Source organism: Myxine glutinosa, chromosome 12, assembly GCF_964187855.1.
Source record: "Myxine glutinosa chromosome 12, kmMyxGlut1.1, whole genome shotgun sequence".
Taxonomy (NCBI): domain Eukaryota; kingdom Metazoa; phylum Chordata; class Myxini; order Myxiniformes; family Myxinidae; genus Myxine; species Myxine glutinosa.
This window is the reverse complement of record NC_136272.1, coordinates 61,660,177-61,683,664: the sequence shown is the minus strand read 5'-3', so window position 1 is coordinate 61,683,664 and position 23,488 is coordinate 61,660,177. Positions and strand designations below refer to the sequence as shown.

Genomic DNA, 23,488 nt, shown 5'->3' with positions numbered 1-23,488 from the left:
CTATCTGCCATGATCTTTCCTGGGAAAACCACATTTCAAATCTGGCCTCCAAAGCCAGTCGCCGACTGGGCATCCTCCATCGTGCGAAGTCCGTCCTTGGCACACCTGAGCTCCTCACCACATACAAGGCTTTCATCCACGGCTGAATGGAATACTGCTCTCCCCTCTGGGCTGGTGCTCCTGCCTCACACCGAGCTCGTCTTCACGCTGTTGAAACCAAAGCGTTCAGAATCATTGGAATCTCCCGTGATGAAGCTAACTCCAAGGGCCTCTCACTCACTCACCGCAGGCAGGTTGGTGGTATTTCCGTCTTCTACCGACTCCTCTCTGGCCTTGCCCCCCCCAGCTCTCTCTGGGCTCTGTCCCCCCAATATTCCTTCAGGTCGCACAAGATCTGCCTGCAACCCTCTTATGGTTAAACTGCCAAAATCAAGACTCTCTGCTCACCGTCACTCCTTCATTCCTCTTTTCTCCCACCTCTGGAACAAACTCCCTCACTCTCTTCAATCCCACTCCACCCTCCAGGTCTTAAACATCTGTTCACCACCATCTCTTATCTTCCCCCATCCAAAACCTTGATCTTTTCTACCCCCACTAATTTCACCCCAATTCCACTTTTTTGAAATACCAACTTCTGTCCTGGAAGTCCTTGGTGTCCTTGTGTTTTATACTTCTCCCACCCCTCCCCTCCCCCCCTTCCCACGCCTCCTCCCCCCAAGCCCTCTCCCTCCCACACATCTCCCTTCTCTCAAATGTTGTGTTTGTGTGCTTCCCCTTCTCTCCCCATCTTGTGTTCCGCTCCCTCTTTTTATATATTTTGTTTGTCTGGTTGATTTGTTTGTGAAGTAAATGTTAGCTCTTTCACGAGCCTCGATTCAGTATACAAAAAAAAATACAAAAAAAAAAATCTGAATGTGTTGTTTACCGGAGGTGTTTGTGAACCCGTTTAGAGATCCATCTGAGACAGTTGATGATGAAAATGGTGAAGGAGATGACAATGACTGCATGTTGAAATCTCGCCCACAGTGAGAACAATTCTCCAACTTTCATCGGGCCAAAGATGGGCCCTTCGCCAAAGATCTGTGGACACGGACACGACAAGGTTAATAAGTACGTGGCGTTCAAATGATCCAGCCCAGCGCACCACACAGTGCTGGCCTGCACAAGTCCAACACTTCACGCCCATCCAACGCGTCACATCCCAACGTCACATCCGGAAATCCCAACGTCCCCTAACACTCCCCTCTCCAAAATCAACGAATAGGTCATTTTACTGTCTTTTCAATCATACCAACAAAGAAAAACACAACAAACAAAACTTAACCTCCAACTTACCGTTTGCAATCCAATTTTAAAATGTCATTTTAGTTCAAATTTATTGATCACTGTTAGGAATCAATCACAAATTCAAAGAAGAAAGAGCAATCAGAGATTGCAAACCCTCGCCAGGATGTATTTTCAGTGTTTTTTAAGGCTTTTGTGTTAAAACAAATATGGCGGCCGAACCACGTGACCGATGAAGTCATCATTTTTTTTTTTCTAAACTAATTTATTCTGAGATTATGCTCAATAAATTTCATTTTGATCGATGAATTTTTGTACTTCTGGAATTATGACATCATAATGGAAGCACCTATGACATCATCATTAACATATTTTATTCCCCATGGAGAGTTCTTTACAATGAGCCATGTCTAAATGTTTTCTATTCAGCGCTTTCGGAGATATAGAGGTGCAAAGTCTTTCGACTTTTCCAAGATGGCGGCCAAAGCACGTGACCTATGACGTCATAATTATCATTAAAAAATTCTCCAGGTGGAGTTGCACCTATGGTGAAAATGTCCTGCCAATTGGACCAACGGTTGCAGAGAAAATCATATTTATTCTGTGCGGACAAACAAACAAACGGACTGAAATGCAATACCCTCCCTTTGGCGAGGGGTCTTCAGTAGGTGGTGTCTAAATAAAACGAGGAATCAATTATTGCCTCCACAAGGATTCGTAAATGAGATCGTTTAAACCTGACATTCTGAGCACATGCCAAATGGATCAAGCCTTTCAGTTTCACACCAGGTGTGGCTTGCTTGGAACAAGATAAAAGAGGAGGTAACATTTGTTAACACCGCAATTAAAGTGTAATTATTTATTTAATATCACAATATTTAACACTTGACCCTCCACGTTTCCCACTCACCTCATTATTTTTTGATGTCCAGACGACTCCGTGACGCACTTGGCTCACCGGAAGGATGTTTTCAAACTCAACATTCATATTTCGAGAGTTTCCAAAGAAGAAACGCACCAGCATAATGAAACACGACCACATCGTGCAACGAATCGAGAAGAACGGTCCAAATGTTCTCACAAAGGAAACAGAACAATGCACAATGAACAGTCTTTGTGACGCTGCACTGACGTCATGGGAACGGCGCATTTGCTTTAAACAACCTGCTTGGATGGTTCATTACATCGTTATGTCATCATCTCATGTAATATTATGTCATGTAATATCATTTTGTCCGTGTACAAGTCAATTATTTATTGCATTTCGTGAAAATTCGGAAGAAAACGGAAATTAAGTGAAGGAAGTGATTGAAGGGTTTGACGGATTGCTGAAAGGGCGTGGCTGCGGCTTTCGAAGGGGGCGGGGCGCCAAAATTCCTTTCATATTTGCATACATAATAAGTGGACGGCTCTTAATTGAATTTATCAGCGTTTTGTTGAATCCAAACCACGTCCGTTGTTGCACTAAAATTTGTTTTCGTATTCATCTCGTCGTCATAAACGAACCGAAAGCAGAGGTCGACTTGGAAACATCTCGTGTGAAAAGTTTAAACCAAATAAAGCGGTGGACCAGGCTCTCCTTTGTCAAACACGGCGGCCATATTGGTTCCCCCAAAAACGCACTTAACGTGTGAACGCAAGTGGAAAAGTGACACTTATCTTCTGTTTCTTTCATTGGTTTTACGAATATTCTGATTTCATACTGTGGAGAGTCAGGAGTGCATCGAAGGATTCGAAGGTGCGCTGGAGGGGGCGTGGCCAATAGGAGGAGGAGCCGAGGAGTTCCGCATTCCGGGTGCAGGCCGCAGCGTGGAGAGGATTGGAAGTGGACGTGCGTCCGATGTTGGATTGAATAAAACTGTTGGATCTTCCTGAATGATTCATTCTTGCTTCTTGGAGTACTTTGCGCACCAGAAACCGGCGACGAGAATGCGATTGAACTTGAATCCACCGACACCCTTTCTGCAAAACCCGGACGAGCCCTCGAAGCCTTTCACGGCCTGGACTCGTGTCTTTGATAACCACGTGCTGGCGATGCAGGAGACAACACCAGCTGGTGCGAGGAAGCGCGCACTTTTGATACATTGCTTCTACACCGAAGGTCGGAGACTCTTTGTACATTAACAGTCGCTGATAATAGCGATGAGACTGCACTTGCGGCCTTGAGGAAATTTTTTGTCCCAAGAGTTGATGTGGCAGAACGATATACATTTCGGCAGTATCCATACTTCCTGAATGTGTCTACACGCAAGGTTTCAATAATGTGTCACTGACTAAGCCAAAACTACACCTGGATAGCTACCTGAGAAACCCGATTCCCGTGCGTGGTTGCCTGCATGCCGATGTGACTGGAGAATCACTGTGCACCTGCTGAATTGCACATCGTGCGGAGCGGTACTGCCATTCTGGGCAGAGACCTGGTTGCTGCACTCGACGTGCAATTGCTGAATGGTAGCATCACCTCTCCCACCCAAAACAGGGCAAATCGAACTCCAGTAGCAAATGTTACAGGTGTCAGCAAGGAGGACACCCTGGGATGTGCAAAGGGGTTCATTCATCTCGTTAAAATACGACCCAATGTGACTCCGGTCCAGCAAAAGCTGCTCCGCTTGCCTTTCTCTGTGAGATGCTGTTTCTCAGGAGTTGAAAAAGCTCGTTAAATTGGATGTAACTGAGCCAATTGAATCTTCAGAATGGGTTTCACCAATTGTTGTGATAATGAAGAAAAACGGAGGGATTCGTCTGTGTGTGGATTCAAGAGAACCAAATAAAGCGGTGGTGATTGACGGATATCCTCTTCCGCATATGGAGGAGATGTTTGCCGAGCTGCGAGGATCCGAACAATTAAATAACATAATCGCCGCCCGGATCCGAACACTACCACTGACGACACCCAGCCGAGTCATCTCAATGGGCGTCAAGAAGTGGCCGTGAGGCCATGCACCGAAGAACGTTTGGGTAAAGAACGTTGGGGTGAGCGGGTAGCACTTGTTGATTGGAGCACGTGTGATGTCATCACAGAATGTTCAAGCACCAGGGACAAAAAAGATACGTCCTGCCATTTTTGCTCTCTTGGTTCGTGGCTTTCATCCTGCCACGGTCACAGTTTATACGCTCTTGGTTCCGACATTTATTATGGACAGTACGTTTCGCAATCGCTCTTTTGTGCTGGGTTCGTGACAGGCAGTCTCGCAGTTTATTCACTCTCTTTGGCCTGGCTACCATTGCGTACAATCGCATTTACTCTCTTCTGTCCTGGCCTTCATTACGAGCGGATGCATCCTTCTCTTTTCTCTCCTTGATGTCGGCTCGTGACGGGTGTGTTTCGTGCCATGTGCACCTGGAAAATTCGGGACGTTCGGAGCTCGGTGCAGCCGAGCGAGAAGGATGTGGGAGGAGCTCTGGCCTGTTCGCTTCGCGTCGGCGGCAGGCGGTGAAAGCGACTTCGTGCCAACTCGTGTTTTCCCGCGCAGGGACAAGGGACTGGTGAAGGCCCGGGACGGTCAAGTATCCCAAGCTGAGTACCAAGCAAACGCTGCACACCACATTTTTCTTTAATTTATTATTCCCTGTGTCTGTATTTGAGTCTGTGTGGAGGGTCCCTCGGTTAGGAATTTAGTGTCTTTTAAAAAAAAATTGTATTGCATTGATTTTTATTAAACTTGTTAATTGTTGACTTTCAATTCCTTGTCTTGTCCGTTTATTTGTGTGCGGTTCGGAAAACCAGTGACGCGTCCCCGGCCGTACAGGTAAGCTCTTGCTGCCCTCCAATACGCCACCCCCCCCCCAATTCCTTTGGAAATGCTTATTTACTGAAGCTGGAGGGTGTGTGTGCTTTTATATCAACCATTGATCCATTTAATCAATCACAACCTATAGCATAATAAAGGATGCTTAACACTTTTGTTTTGCTTCCATCTGCATTAATGGAGTTTACATAACAACCTGGAAAAGAGTTGACTTGAAACATCATGATGTTCGGATCTCAGGGACAAGAGATTATGAACATCATCAGCTTTATTTATTTTTGTATGTAGAATGCAGAATTGTAGATTTTGCTTTATTTGTTTGATGGATGAGATCATGGTGTGCTTGTTTTATCTCGTCCTTGTTATCTTTTGTCTTGATGTGACCAGAAAGGTAGTCTGATTGAAACGCTGGAAACTCTACTCGTTGTTGAGAATCATTCCTTGGAGGGAAGTCAAATGCAACCCAGTTAGAGCTCGTGAAGAGCAGACACTCTGGATGATCTACCCTACTCTGGACATTCAATTCAAATGATGTCGGAGTTACAAGGTAGGTTGGGGGGGGGGGGGGGGGGGGAGGGGCGGGATGGTGTAATGGTCTGGGAGGTTCTTGGATTTAGGGGCAAATGAACCATTACTTTGTGGCCAGATTAAGACATTGAATTGGCTGTACCTAAGGCCTCAGTCACACTGGATCGTACGTTTTCTGGATCGTGCGATTGGTGGCAATTTGGCCGAGGTACGACCAATCGGCAATGTTTGCTACGATCTCCATTTGCGATCGCATACTGCGATTGCTCTTAAGATAACTGTACCAGGAAATCAAATTAAATGATAAAACACTGATCAGTAAGGAATTGGTCAACATCAGCATCGCACAAGAGCTAATACCAAATGAATTCAACTTCCTGAGAAGATACAATCTTTGCATTGATTTATTGTACACAGCATCAGTATTTCCATCAAAAGTTAGCTTGTTATCAATAAAGGTACCCAGGTATTTAAATTTGTTAACAATATCTACCTTATCACCATTTATGGTTACAGGCTCATGATTGTGACCTTTCCGAAAGTCCAAAATCATCTCTTTTGTTTTGTCCACATTCAGAGTAAGACAGAAGTCCCCACACCACTTATTCAATGTGTCAATCTCGTCGAGGTACGATACCAAGGATGATTGATCGGAAAGACAGCCAACAATGGCGATATCGTCTGCATACTTAATAAAGTTACAAACTTCTTTAAGAGCCACGCATCCATTGGTGAAGAAACTGAACAGTCGAGGTGACGATACACAGCCTTGTGGAGCAGCAGTATTCAAGATTGATAACTTTGATAAGCTACCATTCACCCTCACCTGCTAAGTAATGCTGATGCCAGATTGTATTATACAACCAGGATGTGTTGTCCTCTTTTTAGCCAATATCCAACCTCCGCGGCCCTATGTTGCACCACCATTTTGCAGTTGGCGCTATGAGCATCTCAGATATTTTGTTCTTAGCAAAACCACGAGTGCAACACAATTGACCTTTTTAAAGTCCATGAAATAATATTTAAATTGAGAGATTAACTTAAACCTTTCCTGTCACTTGGGACGGGTCCTCCTCCGAGTTTATTTATAAACTTACCTGTGAGGATTATAGCTGTTAAATGCCGCGTTGCGTATGATGAGTGTGTGGTATTTTTCTACCTGGAGGGTGGTATAAGGGGTGGCAAAACATATTGTATTGTTGCACGAGTCTTGCATCTGCGCAAGATGGCCAAGGGGCCTTGTCGACAAGGAGCAAAGCTTTGTCTGTGACATTGTTCTCCTTGGTGCTATTTTCAATTGAGCTGCAGAAGGCTCGAGTGGGTTGGGGATTGGCATTCTCTCACACAGAGCTTAACCCCATGTCATTATAAAAGGTCTTTTCCATGGTCATTATTTACTTTTAACGATGTGTATATGTGCATCACGCAGAGGATTGTTGCTTTCGTGTCGTTTATTGGTAAATATCTCTTGAAGTTGCTTTTACTTTGTCATGTTTCATCATTTTCTGTTTGTATAAAAATGAACGAAAGTTTATAAATTTACTTTTTCTTATCATAAACTTTAACTTTTGACTTGTGGATACAAAAGTGACCTGAGAATGTTTAATATTTTAATGTTTTGGTTTCCTTTCAGTTCCTGAATGAAGTGACTTCAATTCCAGGCAGATGTAAGTGACTTTTCATCATCTGGTACATAAAGCTCTTTCTAACCCCTGACTCTCTCACTCACTGATAGATAATGTTTAATACCTTCGATTTGGGGTAGAAAGCTGAAATTTTGCCAACTTGCTGCAACTCAAAGCCAATATCCCAGGAAAAATCGCAATACAGTCGGAAATTTTCCATGAATGAAAATATCAGGGAATGAAAGATGGTTGCTGGAGACTCGGTATGACCACGGCAAGTCTTGTGACTCCAAGACAAAGGAATACTTCGCAGAATATTGCGGTGACAATTGATGTAACGGTTCTCTGGTTTGTTCCGGTTGCCCGGGACGAATCCAGCGAGTCATGTTAAAACAATCGTGACAGTCAGCCGCTTCAAAGACTCCCTGCTGGATCTGCATCTGAAGACCGCATTACCAGGCAGATTGCAGTTCCAAAAGCGGGCGATTGTGCTGCCGAGAGATGACCACAAGACTGATCTAATAAGGCCGAGGAAACCTTGATCATGTGACGCGATCTTCTCCAATAGCGAAACAACCCTTAACGGGAATTACGAGAACCACCAGATGAAGCCACCAGGACAAAGAGAATTCACCCGAGACCAAGTCAGGTTGAATGACAAGAATGGCACGGTGAGGGAACAGGATGAGCAAGTGCAAATAACAGTCGATAAGAAACAATAAATCTATCATAACTAGAACGCCACTCAGTAGAGAGCATACCTCCGCCTGGTTGGTTGCATCACTCAAAGGTGAAGAATCACTTTTTAAAATTCCACTCGCTGGATCCGGAGCTGGATCTTCACCGAAATTGAATCGATTCTTCCTTGACCCACGCACAACCTGTCCAACAAGTTTCGTCCAAATCCATCCATAACCTTTTGTGATATCCTGCTACGTATCGTTTTTGGATCTATCTCACAATGGTGAAGAATCACTTCAAAAATTAAATAATTCTCATATCCGAATCCATATTCAGATCTTCACCAAAATCGAATCGCATCGTCCTTGTCACACAACCAACCGGTCCACCAGGTTTCGTCCAAATGCGTCCACAACATTTTGAGATATCCTGCTATGTATAGTTTTCGACCATATCTCCCAATGGTGAAGAATCGCTTGAAAAATTGGAGTAGCCGGAGCTGAATCCGGATCTTCACCAAAATCTAATCATTTCGTCGGTGTCACATACGCTACATCTCTGCCAAATTTCGTCTGAATCCGTCCACAAGTTTTTGAGATATTTTGTTCACAAACAGACAAACAGAGGTGAAAACTTAACCTCCATCCACCTTTGGTGGCGGAGGTAATAAGTGTGTGTGTCAGTGTGTGTGTCTGTGTGTCTCCTCCATAAATCCAAAACCATGAAAGCTGGTGGCTTTCAAATTTGCATGAAACAATTAAGGGAACTTCAAGGGAGTTCATAAATGAAAACTGTGTATTTGTGTAAACTAGTACACCCGTTCGCTACGGGAGCGGCAAGAAGGGTCATTCCTCTTTGGGGTATATAGATTACAGTCGATCTATGGTCGGGTCTCAAGAACATTGGGTGTGTGTTCATTTACTAAGTTTCTTGTGGAGAGATCGCCAAGTGGTTTAAGCATTCGAGCAAGCACTCCATTCAAAACCATTAAGGAACGGCTGGCTTGGCAAGCGCTAGCTAGCTGCTTGGTAAAAGAGCACAACCCGGGCTTCCTCCCTTTCAGTTTCGTGTTAAACAGCAGGAGCGAGTTTCAAAAGTTGTTTTCCGCTAGCTGCCTTCTCCTCTCTTTCCCTCTTCTCTCTCTTTTTCTCTCACTCCCACCCCCCTCCTCGCACCACTCCCTCCGGAGTGTATAGTGTTCTGAGAGATTGGTCTCCCCCTTCCTCGCTCCCCCACCCCTTCCTCCCTCTACACCCCCCCCCCCTTTCTTAGCTCTCACCCTTCTTTTCCCCCCAACCCTCCTCGACCCATCCTCACTCTTCCCTTCCCCATCCTCGCTTTCCCACCCACCCACTTTCCCACTTTCTCTCCCTCTTCCCTATTAATATTTGCTTGTCAATAATTAGACCCCTCACCTTCGAACCGATCATACCCACCTATGAGTCAAGGAAGAATGGGAACCATGATTATCTAAAACGCCTTCAGACTCAAACCACGAGGGAAAGACAAAGCAAAATCACAAGACAAGAAATATTCTTCCTCGACTTCTCACACACATGTTCTGGTGCCGTGGCCTGATGTGAATTGTGGAGGTGCTTTTCCTGTAGAAACATAAACTAAGGGCTGATGGCCTACACAGACACGAAAAAGAACATTTATGACTGAAAACAGATGGTGGAAACATCGAATAAAGGGTCAAATGTGCATATGCAGTAGTGTGCTTCACTCTCATATGATCATGGAGATACCATGGTTTGGTAACAAGTGGTACGAAGTCCTTGATGGATGAGCTGAGATGGTTTGTTGAAATGATCCACACAGATGTTCTCTTTTACAGGTATGTGGAATGATGAGTTAATGAATGGTGTGCACAGAACCGTCATCCTCCTACTTTGTTTGGCTTTGATCCTGCGGATCCTGGGACCCATCATCAAGGTATGGATGTAGTGAATACTGCTGTGCAAAAGTCTCAGAAAATTTGCATTTTTTCTCTTCTGATACAGAAGGAAACGGAAACTTTGTGTTCAATGCAAATAATCTTGATGAAAATAGTCTTATTGAAATATCTCGATTTAAACACAACTATCTGAAGTACCCAGCGTTGCCTGGATAAATACAATAAAACATGTGTTTAAATATTTCCTGCATCACAAATTGGGGAATGTTGGTCTTCTGCTTTCGTATGAATTACAAATTTTAGGCGTTGGAAAATGCTCTTGGACCACTTTCCCTTCTTTTTATTAATTGTATATTTTAAATACAGTTATCCTCCGCTTATCGAAGGCGTTACACACCTTTATATCCCTTCGTCATGCCAACCTTCATTACGTAGGAGCTCGTTTTACATTATTTATTGTCGGAAAATTCCACCGTTTCCTCACCGTAAATTTTCAGTCTCCGAGCAAAGTCATGTCCTTGGTATCTGGATGGTTTTAGTGCAAGTGACATGAAATATTATTATTTACCTGATAATAAAGACAGGAACACAAGAATAAAGTTAATTTAGTTTTAACACCGACCAAAAGAGTGCCTACTTCTCGGCGATCCTGTCAGCTTAATCGTCCCACACAGCTTCAATTATATTGAGATCTGGGCCTTGAGGGGGCTGTGAGTATTGTTGTATATATTAAAGGACTTTGCTTCATCTTTCTTTTGGAAATAAGTTTTAATTATGCTAGCTGAGTGCCTGGGATCATTTCGTTGCTGTAACACAAGGTTTGGACCAACAAACATTGCACCCCTGTGGAGAGAGAGCATGATGGATGAAAATTTGTTTGTGCGTTGCACAGTCAATATACACGATGCAGTGTCTCCACAAAGTGTTGTTCTGGTTTGGTTGTAATCAAAGTTGTAATAAACAGCACCAACACGTTGTGGGCACCCTGCACTGTTGCACTTGCGGAATTCTAAACACGCCGATGAGCCGCCAGGCTGGAAGGGGATGACAGGGCACCACATCCACCCGTTATTTGGTGCTGGTGGTCGAAAATTTAAGAACCGCGTGCATTGATGTGCCCTGTTTAACTTTGTTCCTGGAAATGAAAGTAATCTTCCTTTTCTTTCAGGTATACATGATGCCCACCATTGTGAAGTGGAAAGGCATACGATCAAGTCAGCAGCTGGTATGTATGATTTATACTTCCCATCACAATGTCCATTCAAATGAATGTATGAATATTTATTAAACGTTCATTATTGTTACCTTCGCAAAAGCGGAAGGTTATGTTTTGATCGCTGTGTATTTATTTGTATGTCTGTGTGTGTGTGTGTATGTTATTCGCATAACTCAAAAAGTATTCAACCGAATTGCATGAAATTTGGTGGGATGATTGGTTATTATACGGGACACATTTGATTAGATTTTGGGAGCAATCGGGTCAAAGGTCAAGGTCAAGGTCACGAAAAGGTCAAAATCGTATTTTTACCAAGTACAGAACAGTAGCTGCGGCGAAGGTATGCGCTCTACCGAGTGCCCGTTCTAGTTTTTAATGTGATTGTTTTTTGATGCGTTTTTAGCTCATGTGGAACGTAGTTCAGGGGGAGGTATTAGCATGGTGCGGTGTCAGTCAGTCAGGCTGTAGGTAAACACTCAGATACCAAAGTTTGTTCACGGCATGAAAAAAAATCGGGATCTAAAGGGGTCACCGGTGTTCAAAGTGGGTCCATCTTTGGCCCTCCAAAATAGTTACTTGCTCTCTTCTTTGAAACTACACACGCAATTCTGATGAAGCTTGGCCACAACTTTCATAACCCGTGATGGACTAACGTTTGTTCACAGCATTAAATAAATAGCACCGCAAAGCGGGCGTAACCCCTCAGCCTAGGCATGGTGAAAGGAAGCCGTGGCGGCTATATTAAAAATCGCAGCGTGCCCATTTTCGAAAGGAACCTTCCTCCACTCACCCCCAACACACACTGCAAACCTGGATTTAATCGGACAAGCTGTTGTGCTCGAAATTGACAGAAACCAATTTCAAGATGGCTGCCGTGGCGGCCATATTGAAAATTGCAGCGTGCCCATTTTCGAAAGGAACCTTCCTCCACTCACCCCCAACACACACTGCAAACCTGGATTTAATCGGACAAGTCGTTCTGCTCGAAATTGACGAAAACCAATTTCAAGATGGCTACCGTGGCGGCCATATTGAAAATCGCAGCGCGCCCATTTTAGAAAGGAACCTTCCTCCACTCCAGCCCAACAAACACTGCAAAAATGGATTTAATCGGACAAGCCGTTCTCCTTGAAATTGACGAAACCCAATTTCAAGATTGCTACCGTGGCGGCCATATTGAAAATCGCAGCGCGCCCATTTTCGAAAGGAACCTTCCTCCACTCCACCCCAACAAACACCTCAAAAATGGATTTAATCAGACAAGCCGTTCTCCTTGAAATTGATGAAACCCAATTTCAAGATGGCTACCGTGGCGGCCATATTGAAAATCGCAGCGCGCCCATTTTCGAAAGGAACCTTCCTCCACTCACCCCCAACACACACTGCAAAAATGGATTTAATCGGACAAGCCGTTCTCCTTGAAATTGACGAAAAACAATTTCAAGATGGCTGCCGTGGCGGCTATAATGAAAATCGCAGCACGGCCATTTTCGAAATGAACCTTCCTCTACTCACCCCCAACACACACTGCAAAAATGGATTTAATCGGACAAGCCGTTCTCCTTGAAATTGACGAAAACCAATTTCAAGATGGCTACTGTGGCGGCCATATTGAAAATCGCAGCGCGCCCATTTTCGATAGGAACCTTCCGCCACTCACCCCCAACACACACTGTAAAAATGAATTTAATCGGACAAGCCGTTCTCCTTGAAATTGACGGTAACCAAAAGTTGACGGACGCCCGGACGACGCCCGCCCGGACGACATCCGTGACGACAATACCCCTTAGCCCATTGGGCTGAGGGGTGAAAAGGAGGGGATCTAAAGGGGGTTTGTGGGGGTAGTGGAGGTTGACCCTCCTCCTCCCCCCAAAAAATAGGTATTTGCTCTTTTCTCTGAAACTAAAAACACACAGTTGACGAAACTTGACCACAACCTTGATGTACCAATGTTTGTTCACAGCATTAAAAAAAACATCAGGGGTTTGTCCTCCAAAGGTATTTACTTTCTTCTCCGTGACATATTTTTGGGGTTGTCCACGCCTACCAGTGGTTCCCTGGTTCTGCCAGGTGAGCCCAGGGACATTACCCCTATATTTTCTTCGGCCTGGCAGTTCGTCGGGGAGGTTAGAATTCCGCAACCGTAACAGTACAGGGTGTCCACAAAGTCTTGTTTCAGTTTGGTTGTAACAACTTTTTAAAACCACAACAATACTTTGTGGACACCCTGTACTGTTACAGTCGTGGAATTCTATCCACCCTGAGGAATCGCAAAGATGGAAGGGACAAAAGATCACCACATCCACCCTTAATTTGGTGCTGCTTGTTGGCAGTTTGAGATCCACGTGCATTCATGTGTCCTGTTCAAGTTTGTTCCTGCAAATGAAAGTAATCTTCTTTTTCCTTCAGATTAGCCACATTCAGATGTCGAAAAGCACACCATCAGGACAGCAGGCAGTACGTATGAATTATGCTTCCCATAACAATGTCCATGTAAATGATGGAATATTTATTAAACGTTCATTTAGTGTTTTTGGCATAATTGGTTCTTTGATGCATTTTTAGCTCACCTGGGACGAACTTCAGGGGAGGTCTGCATGTAAATTGTGGGATCTCCTTTTTTTCTCTCTCTTTTTTTTTGTATACAAGATCGAGGCTCGTGTAAGACGTAACATTAATGATAAAAAATAAATAAACAGAAACAAGACAAAATAGAAGGAGCAGGAGAAATATGGGGAGAGAGGGGGAAGCACACAAGTATATCATTTGAGAGCAGGGACATCGGGAGATCTGTTGGAGGGAGAGGGCTTGGGGGGAGGAGGCGTGGGAAGGGGGGCGGGGTGGGAGAAGTAAAAAACACATGGACACAGCTAGGTCTTCCAGGAAAGAAGTCGGTATTTCAGAAAAGTGGATCTGGGGTGAATTAACGGGGGAAGAAAACATCAAGGTTTTGGATGGGGGAAGATAAGAGATGCTGGTGAACAGCTGCTTTAAAGACCTGGAGGGATGAGTGGGATTGAAGAGAGTAAGGGAGTTTGTTCCAGAGGCGGGAGAAAAGAGGAATGAAAGAGTGAAGGTGAGCAGAGAGTCTTGTTTTTGTAGTTTCACCAGCAGAGGGTTGCAGGCAGATCTTGTGCGACCTGCAGGAGTATTTGGGGGACAGAGCACAGAGAGAGCTGGGGGAGCAAGGCCGGAGAGGAGTCGGTAGAAGACAGAAAGACCATCAACCTGCCTGCGGTAAGTGAGTGAAAGGCCCTCAGAGTTAGCTTCATCGTGGGAGATTCCATTGATTCTGAAAGCTTTGGTTTCAACAGCGCGAAGCCAAAAATAGCTAGGTAGCCATGCTAGGAGCATGGCTTTTCCAAAACTACACGCACAACTTTGATGATACTTGACCACAACCATCAATAGCCTTGATGGATTAAAGTTTGTTCACGGCATTTAAAGAATATCAGGGTCTGAAAGGTCCACGAGGAGGCCCGCCATCTTGGTCAGCCCACTGCACCTCTCGCTGGGTTCTTAAGCCGCCATTTTGTTTCGGCCTACTGAAACGTGCCTGCCTTGAAAACACGATCGATTATCATCACATAATTGAAGCATACTCGTACCCGACTGCAAAGCCGCAATGAGCCGGCAAAGCCAAAGCCTCTTGCCACTATTTTACCCATCACTATGGCATCAGTAGGTTAGGTAGTTGGTAGTAGGTAGGTGTAGTAGGTCCCGTACCTAGTTCAAAATGACACCATTTGCATTCTGGATGAGATTAATATTTATAAAATTTCCTTCTTGATTAATTCGGTGAATTCCGTCTCAACTTCGGATATTTCCGGCCGTGAAAAACTATCCCCTACGGCTGCGAGATTTCTAAAAAATAATTCTTCGTCAATTTTAGAATATTTAACGCCATTTTCAGCCTCCGAAACGCGGTAATAAGCTTTTTTGAAATATTTTTTCAAATGCTCGAATCTCATTGGTTCCGGTGTTTGGTGACGATTTTCGTTGAAGATAACCAGGGCCCATGCGGGCCCGGGGAACGAGGTTGGTCTTAAAGTATTTTAATTACAAATTAGAGGTGCAGAAGATTGTGAATCAAAAAAAGACGGGTGAAACAAACTCCTATTGAACTTTTTATCAATTTTTTGTGACTACTTCCGCATCCGCAAGATGGCGGCCTCCATGGAGCGATTTGGTGCGTCAAAGCTTCGAAATTCTCAAAGGATTCAGCAAAATCTGGCTTTTCAACATAATACGTACGCGTTCATTCACAACACTGTTTTCGCCGGCTATCATCAAAATCTGGATTCGGATATGATGATTGGATGCTGTAGACTAAATAATGTACAAATCTGGAGTGAAATCTGACAAAATTTACCACATCGAGAGATTGGTGAATGCTTTTCAGGCTGCTTTTGTGAGCCATGGCGTTACAGTAGACAGACCTCCCGTTATGTTTTTATTCACAAGGCCGGGGAAGTTTTGTTGTGTTTATAACAGCCTTTTTTAAAAAAAAATTGTTTGCTCTCAGTCGTTTCCACATTATTTGATGCGTTAAATCGATCTGTTTTTAAAATTCCTCGGCCATTTCACCAAGAAGCAATCGGCTTGCTATCGCTTGCCAAGCCAGCCGTTCCTTATCACCCATTTCGCTCGAGTGCTTCAGTCGCTTGGTGAAGGCTCCACAAATGAAGTGAGAAATGCCTGTGTACTTAATTAATTAGTGACAAGGCCGGGGAAGTTTGGGTGTGTTATAACACCCTCTTTGAATATGATTGACGAGGTGAACCACCACTTAGTGAACACTATTCAGGCTGCTTTTGCAAGCCATGGCGTTATAGTAGACAGAGCTGCCTTTTTGTTTTCACGTACCCATTTTTTCATTGACTAACATTTTTTGTGCGATATAGTCACTCCACCCTCTCCCTCCCCCTGCTTCCTCGCTCCATCCTCCCTGTTTCCCTCTCCACCCTCCCTTCTTCTCACCTCCTCCCACTCCACTCCCCCCCTCCCTCCTCCCCTCCCTCGCCCTTTCCTCTCTCCCCTCCTGCTCCATCCTCTCTCCCTCCTCTCCCTCCCTTCCCGCTCGCTTTATATTCCCGTGAAGAAGCGACTCATTGTGAATAGTTTACGTTTTGTATCCCGGAGTAGACCAGAAAATCACAATACAGAATCACGTTCAATCAAAATCATCCGTCCAAAACTTTTTGAGATATCCTGCTCTGTTTCGTTTGTCGCCCGATCTCCCAATGGTGAAGAATCACTTAAAAAATTATACTGGCCGGATCCGAATCCGGATCTTCACCAAAATCTAATTATTTCGTACTTGTCACATACTCTGCCAAATTTCGTCCGAATCTGTCCATAACTTTTTGAGATATCTTGTTAACAAACAGAAAGACAAACAGACAGACAGGGGTGAAAACATAACCTCCATCCACCTTTGGTTGCGGAGGGAATAACCCTTCCTGCCGCTCCCATCGTGAACGCGTGTGCGAGTCAACATAAAATGAGACTTTTTCCACCTTTTTCCACCTTTACATATCGTAACCCACCACTTCCAAGTGAAAAACAAATTCTTAAAATTTCAGAAAATTAATTAAAAATAGAAAACTAGAATATCTTGGATATACATATATATATATATATATATATATATATATATATATATATATATATATATATATATAATGTTGCGGATATGGAATTTGGCCTCCATATCCGCTTGTAAATATTCCCCTATTTCCCCAATACTCCCCAACTATCCCCAATCCCCCATTCCCTAGTCCCATTGTCTGTAAACAACACTCTGTAGAACCGACCTTCCCCTATTTCCCCCATTGAATGTCGCACCCAGGTTCACCGCATCTCATGTAGACAACTATAGGACATCTTGCTAGTTATTCTTAGTCTATGTCAGTTAAGGACTCGTTTCCATTAATTCTGACTCTTCGTTGCACCAGAATGTGATTGTATGGCACCAGTAGTGAGTTTAGGACCTCCCAATACCTCCCCCCAACCTCATCTCCGCATCCTCCCATCATCTCATGGAACAACAACAACTACAACTACAACCACAGCGGGGGCGGCGCGGCCGCGGTGCGGGGAGTGGGCGTCCTCCCTCCGGCTCGGTTAGCCGCCATGGCCCATGTGCTCCAGGTTACGGGGTTACCACGAAGGGGCTGGCTGTCAGCTCCTCGTCAAGGGCGGAGCCCGGTAACCCCCCCGCACCCAATGAGAAGCAACGGGCCGATTCCATCTGGGGCGGAGCTAACGAGCCGAGGGCGTGTCACTCCCCGCCGGATATACGCGACGACTAACCGGATGTGAGGTCAGATGCGCCTGAACTACGGAGAGCAAAGGACGCCACCCCCAGCGCGACGATACCTCCCCGCATCTTTGGACCGGACCGGGTCGATTCTGTCCTTGAGCCAAGAGTGCACCTTGAGCCATCGACTACCCGCCTTCCTTGCCATCAATCCCCGTGTGAGTCAGTTTTGTCCTGTTTATCTGTCGTCTGTCGGGGCTAAGATAAGACCGTGTTTAAGTGCCCACCTTTCTATGCCGTCTCTCTTGTCTTTGTAATCTAACCTTCCGCAATATTATAACCTCCTCCGGAGGTCTTGAGAACCGTACCCCTGGTGTCGTGTCATTTTAAACCCAGCCGTGTGTCCTTTCCTCAATTGATCTAGCGTAGCGCGATTCGGCCAAAGTTCGGGTGGAATCGGGTAAGTTTGTTAGGTCGCGGTCACCAACCGCTCGGTCTACAACATCTAACCGCGATCTGTAACAATTGGTGTCAGGAGTGGGATTCGAGGCCCGAACCAAAATTTTAAAACGAATAGAGGAAAAAAAAAATTTTGGTCAAAATTACGAGCTGCCGAAATTTGTTTTTTTTTAAAGCAAAACCCGAATTTTGAAATCGCGCCATGGCTGTTCAAGGCGACGGGATGCCGGTGGGAGAGATAGACGGGGTAGAATCGACCCAGGACCTCGGGGAAATGTATGTGGAGGATAGGGAGGAGGAGAAAAATAGCAATGTGGTTGCGGAAGTATCAGACGCGCAAAGTGGCGTCCTCACGCACGTGGGTGAAGCGGCACCAAATTTTGCCGCGACCGTGGCAGCGCCCCTGGTGGATTCGAACCTTTTCCTCCTGCAAATGAGGGCCCTTATAGACCAAATGGTGGGAATGAGGGCTGATAGTGAGCGATTGGAAGCAAAAATGGGGGTAATGGGGGAAGCGGATGGATGCTCAGGGTGAGCGATTAGAGGGCCAAATGAGGGAGCAGAGGGACAGAGACCGCAAGTTGGGCGAAAGGGTCCCACGGGTGCACGACGAGGTAAAGCGGGTCGAAAAGCGCTGGTTGAGCGAAGCGGAGGAAAGCACGGGTACAATGACGGGGGTAGAAATCGCGACACGGGGTTTGGAAAAGCCGGCGGCCGATGAGGTAGAGGGTGTTTTATTAAAGCCAACGGTCGTCGAGGTGAACAAAGAAATTATGGGTATAGTTGAAATTGGAGAGACCGGGGACTTAAAGTTAAAAGAGCAACAATCGGAGGAAGGAATGGAAATTGCTCAAAGTCTAAATGCACATCCTGATGATGTACTCGCTAATCCAAATGGAAGTTTGCAGGTTTTGGTGCAGGGAGGAAGAAGAACCCCGAAGGTGAGACGTGCTGTTGTGTATTGTGCGGGGAGATTTTGTAAGAAGATGTTTAGCGACAAAAGAATTTTCACGCGCTTGGGATCGAGGAAGCATCCGGGCGTTGGTGAAGGGTCCCGTGTGAGTGGAAATGGCACGCGTGGGAGGAAAAAGTGTGCGTCGGCGAGTGGGTGTGTTATAAAGTGTGGGAGTGAAACCGAGTGCGAGCGAGAATGCACGTCGGTGTGTACGGGGTGTGACACAGGGAGTGAGAGCAATACGGAGTGCACGCCCATGGTGAGTGTTACGGAGGACGTAACGGAGGAGAGGTGTGGACCGAAGTGTGCGCGAGAGGTGTGGTGTGTAACAGAGAGAGCGTTGGTGGAATGTACGGACGGCGTTGGAACGCCGGGTTTTGTGAGGGTGAAAGGGGTAGCGTATGCTTGTAAGCATGCAAGTAAAGCATCGACGGTAACCAGGTTAGTGGTTAGAGCGACGGATAGCCGATGCGAGCACTCGGTGCGAGGAGCCCTTTGTTGGATGCAGGGCCCGGCGCGGATCGAAGCTGCGTCGCTTCTCTTCGAAGCGTCGTTGCCGATTCGGGCTTGGCCCCGCCCCGCACGGTCGAGTCCGGGCCTTGTCGGGCGAGGCGACCGGTCCGGTTCGAGGGCGAGTGGGAGGAAGCGGAACGGTGCCCCCTCGTGGGGACGGGGTTCCGACCGGGGGAGATTGAGCCATCGGGCCCGGGACCGCAAGGTGCCGCGCCGAGATGGTGCGTGGAATATCGGTCCAACCAAACCACCTCCCTTGAACCGAAAGCCGGACGGATTCAACCTGCAGGCAACCAAACCACCCGAATTCATTGCTCGGCTTTACGAAGCCGAGTTTAATGATGTCATGACGCACCGAGGCTAGGATATAGCGGACTGTGATGATGGTGATCGTGATAGTGATAGTGTTTTGGACCCAAAATTAGAGAAAAACAAAATTTGATGATTGGCAAAGGATTGGCAGTAATGATTGGCAGATGATGAGTAGTGATTGGCAAATTTTTGATTTGTTGAAATTTGATGTGCAAAATTGGTAGTGAGCGATGGGCCCAGTGGGTAAGGGTGGCATCCCTGCCACCCTTCCCATGGTGGGGCAAATGCGCAATAGTTTATGGGGTGGTGCTTTTGGTGCTTGGATGGGGTGCTCTGCACATTATTAAAGGCCGTAAGGCCACAGAGCACTCGTGGGTTGGTGTATCGATGCTGGCATGCGTGCTCTCTCTATGCATAACATCTGCATGTGTTCCTCCAAAAACAGGTCCTGGATCGTAGTGTAAATATCAGCGTAGTCTTGTAAATAATGCTCCCTACCGGCTGTATGTTTAGTTTGCGAATTCTTTCCGCGATTCGGTTATCCTGTGGGTGTGTTTCTGTGAGGAGAAGGGTGCAACGTCGCAGGGGGACATATTTACTCATTTGTGAATATCTGTAAAACTGTCGCACTCAGGGTAGAGTTAATAGTAGAGGGAACTACATCTGAGTGCCACACTAAAATAGGTAAAAATTTATCGGGTCGGGACGCCCCGAGGGTAGAGAAGGGTGCAATGTTGCGGATATGGAATTTGGCCTCCATATCCGCTTGTAAATATTCCCCTATTTCCCCAATACTCCCCAACTATCCCCAATCCCCCATTCCCTAGTCCCATTGTCTGTAAACAACACTCTGTAGAACCGACCTTCCCCTATTTCCCCCATTGAATGTCGCACCCAGGTTCACCGCATCTCACGTAGACAACTATAGGACATCTTGCTAGTTATTCTTAGTCTATGTCAGTTAAGGACTCGTTTCCATTAATTCTGACTCTTCGTTGCACCAGAATGTGATTGTATGGCACCAGTAGTGAGTTTAGGACCTCCCAATACCTCCCCCCAACCTCATCTCCGCATCCTCCCATCATCTCATGGAACAACAACAACTACAACCACAGCGGGGGCGGCGCGGCCGCGGTGCGGGGAGTGGGCGTCCTCCCTCCGGCTCGGTTAGCCGCCATGGCCCATGTGCTCCAGGTTACGGGGTTACCACGAAGGGGCTGGCTGTCAACTCCTCGTCAAGGGCGGAGCCCGGTAACCCCCCCGCACCCAATGAGAAGCAACGGGCCGATTCCATCTGGGGCGGAGCTAACGAGCCGAGGGCGTGTCACTCCCTGCCGGATATACGCGACGACTAACCGGATGTGAGGTCAGATGCGCCTGAACTACGGAGAGCAAAGGACGCCACCCCCAGCGCGACGATACCTCCCCGCATCTTTGGACCGGACCGGGTCGATTCTGTCCTTGAGCCAAGAGTGCACCTTGAGCCATCGACTACCCGCCTTCCTTGCCATCAATCCCCGTGTGAGTCAGTTTTGTCCTGTTTATCTGTCGTCTGTCGGGGCTAAGATAAGACCGTGTTTAAGTGCCCACCTTTCTATGCCGTCTCTCTTGTCTTTGTAATCTAACCTTCCGCAATATTATAACCTCCTCCGGAGGTCTTGAGAACCGTACCCCTGGTGTCGTGTCATTTTAAACCCAGCCGTGTGTCCTTTCCTCAATTGATCTAGCGTAGCGCGATTCGGCCAAATTTCGGGTGGAATCGGGTAAGTTTGTTAGGTCGCGGTCACCAACCGCTCGGTCTACAACATCTAACCGCGATCTGTAACAATATATATATATATATATATATATATATATATATATATAGTACATTATTACGTTCTGATAACTTTCAGATTTTGCAAGAAATGTATTTGTTTTCTCTGCAGGAAATACCAGGCAACATGATCGGCTTCAGTGTCACCTGCAGATCTGTTCTCACCGAAATGATTTGCGTGCAGCGTGGAAGCCGACTCACTGCAAAGGTCGGAGGTCCAAACTGTTTCCAGCTATTTGATTTTATTCATTAAGCATATTTCATGATACTGTGGCTATTGATCATCTGTTGTCCAGCAAAAGGGTATTTCCTGGTGGTGTTCATATTTCTATCTCACATGTAAGTTCTTATGCTTTACAGGAGATAATGAGGGACACTTGGGTGAAACAGTTTACGTGTACTCCTTCGAAACTTCCACGTTTGAAAGGTACTACAGCCGTCTTTTACAACTACCATGATTTTTAGCCGCGTCGCAGACGCTGCTCATAGAGTGCCCTCTGCTGTTGTTCTTGTTCTTCTTCTTGTTCTTGTTGTTCTTGTTGTTCTTGTTCTTGCAGAGAAGACAAAACCTCAAAGCTCCACCCATTCTGGGAACCATAGCTCCACCCATTCTGGGAGAGGCTTCATATAAACAAATATCCACCATTTTATTAACTCGCATAGCTTTGAGGCCTGTTTTGTAGGCCCGTGGTGTCTTGCTCTCTCACACAGTTTTATTTCAAATCAAATTCGATATATCATTTCATTTTTCACAGTCGCTAACATAGTTTAAGACTCGGTTGAAAAAAAACGGGAAGAAAATCCGATGAAAGTTGCCCTTTATAGAACGAAATGAATTCTCAAAGGCCTGTAACTTCAAGTCCATTGAGGTATTTTTTTTAAAATTGCGGCATGGTCAGTCATACACCGCCTGAAATAACAGACGGGAAAATGCCGAGATATATTAAAAATTCGTCCATTTGATGACAATCGTCACGATGAAATATTTAATTTATACGTCGTCACAATAATGTGGAGAGAGGAGCATAGCTTCGTTCACGTGTTGCTACACACGGGAAATTGCCAAGATATATATATTTTAAATCGCGGCATGGTCGCGGCATGGTCATGGCATGGAAAAATAACATCAAGTAATCGAATCAATAGGAATGTCCTGTGCCTATAACATCGACGTTATAGGCACAGCTGCATCTAGGAATTGTGTAACATCGACGCGGCTTTTGTTTTCATTAAAACTTTTTGCTCTTGTTTTTTAAATACTTGGGCTCTGGCTTTTAATGGAGACACACACACAAACACACACACACACACACACACACACACACACACACACACACACACACACACATACACACACACACATATTGACGAGACAAACAAAACAGCCACCGAGTTTGTTTTTGCTGGAGCGGGGGTTAGCCTTGCGGTCCCCATGACAATCTTCTCCATTTTGCCCTAATTTCTGCATCTCCCCTTGTTAACCCCCTTACCCGCATTTCTTCTTCCACCATCTTTAGCCAAGTCTTTCTCGGTCTTCCCCGTCCTCTACTCCCTTCTACATCCATTTCCATCACTCTTCTCAACCAGTCACTTTCATCCTTCCTCAACAAATGACCAAACCATCTCAAACTGTTTCTCTTCACAGCATCAATCACAGGCTCTATTCCCATCATCTTTCCCAATTCATCATTTGTCTTCCTCTCTCTCAACGATACTCCACACATCCACCGAACCATTCGCATTTCCACCCTTTCCAGCCTTCGTTGCTGCCCTACGTTCATGACCCATGTCTCGCTCCCATAAATCATAACACTTCTCACACATGCAGCATACACCTTTCCCTTCAGCTTCACCGACACTCCCCTCCTCATCAGCACGCCACTCAGTTCCCGAAACCTCTTCCATGCACATCTCATTCCAGCAACCGTTGCCGAGTCTGATCCACCTTCTCCATTCAGCATGTCTCCAAGGCAACAATGTTTTCACACCTTCCAGTTTCACGCCGTCTCCAAGATCCAACTCAACATTTCTCCATCTGCAGCTCCCTCTGTGCACACCTTACACTTGAATGTAGCTGCCACACTGGTTAATGACCCTCTCAAACCACTACATTTTTGATGAACCCACTCAGCGCACATTGTACATTGAATATAATTCACTCCGACACCCTTCCTGCACACAGCACACGGCC

General features: G+C 45.7%; 1 protein-coding gene across 1 annotated transcript in view; it reads right to left on the bottom strand.

Annotated features, from left to right (window-relative positions):
- LOC137437298 (uncharacterized) overlaps positions 1-23,488 on the bottom strand; it is a 55,843-nt gene that overhangs the window by 2,219 nt on the left and 30,136 nt on the right. Inside the window, exons 2-3 of the mRNA XM_068131665.2 lie at positions 2,195-2,360; positions 926-1,080 (exon numbers count right to left, since the gene is read on the bottom strand). Coding sequence (XP_067987766.2) covers positions 926-1,080; positions 2,195-2,360 — 321 coding nt within the window. The remainder of the gene's footprint in view (positions 1-925; positions 1,081-2,194; positions 2,361-23,488) is intronic.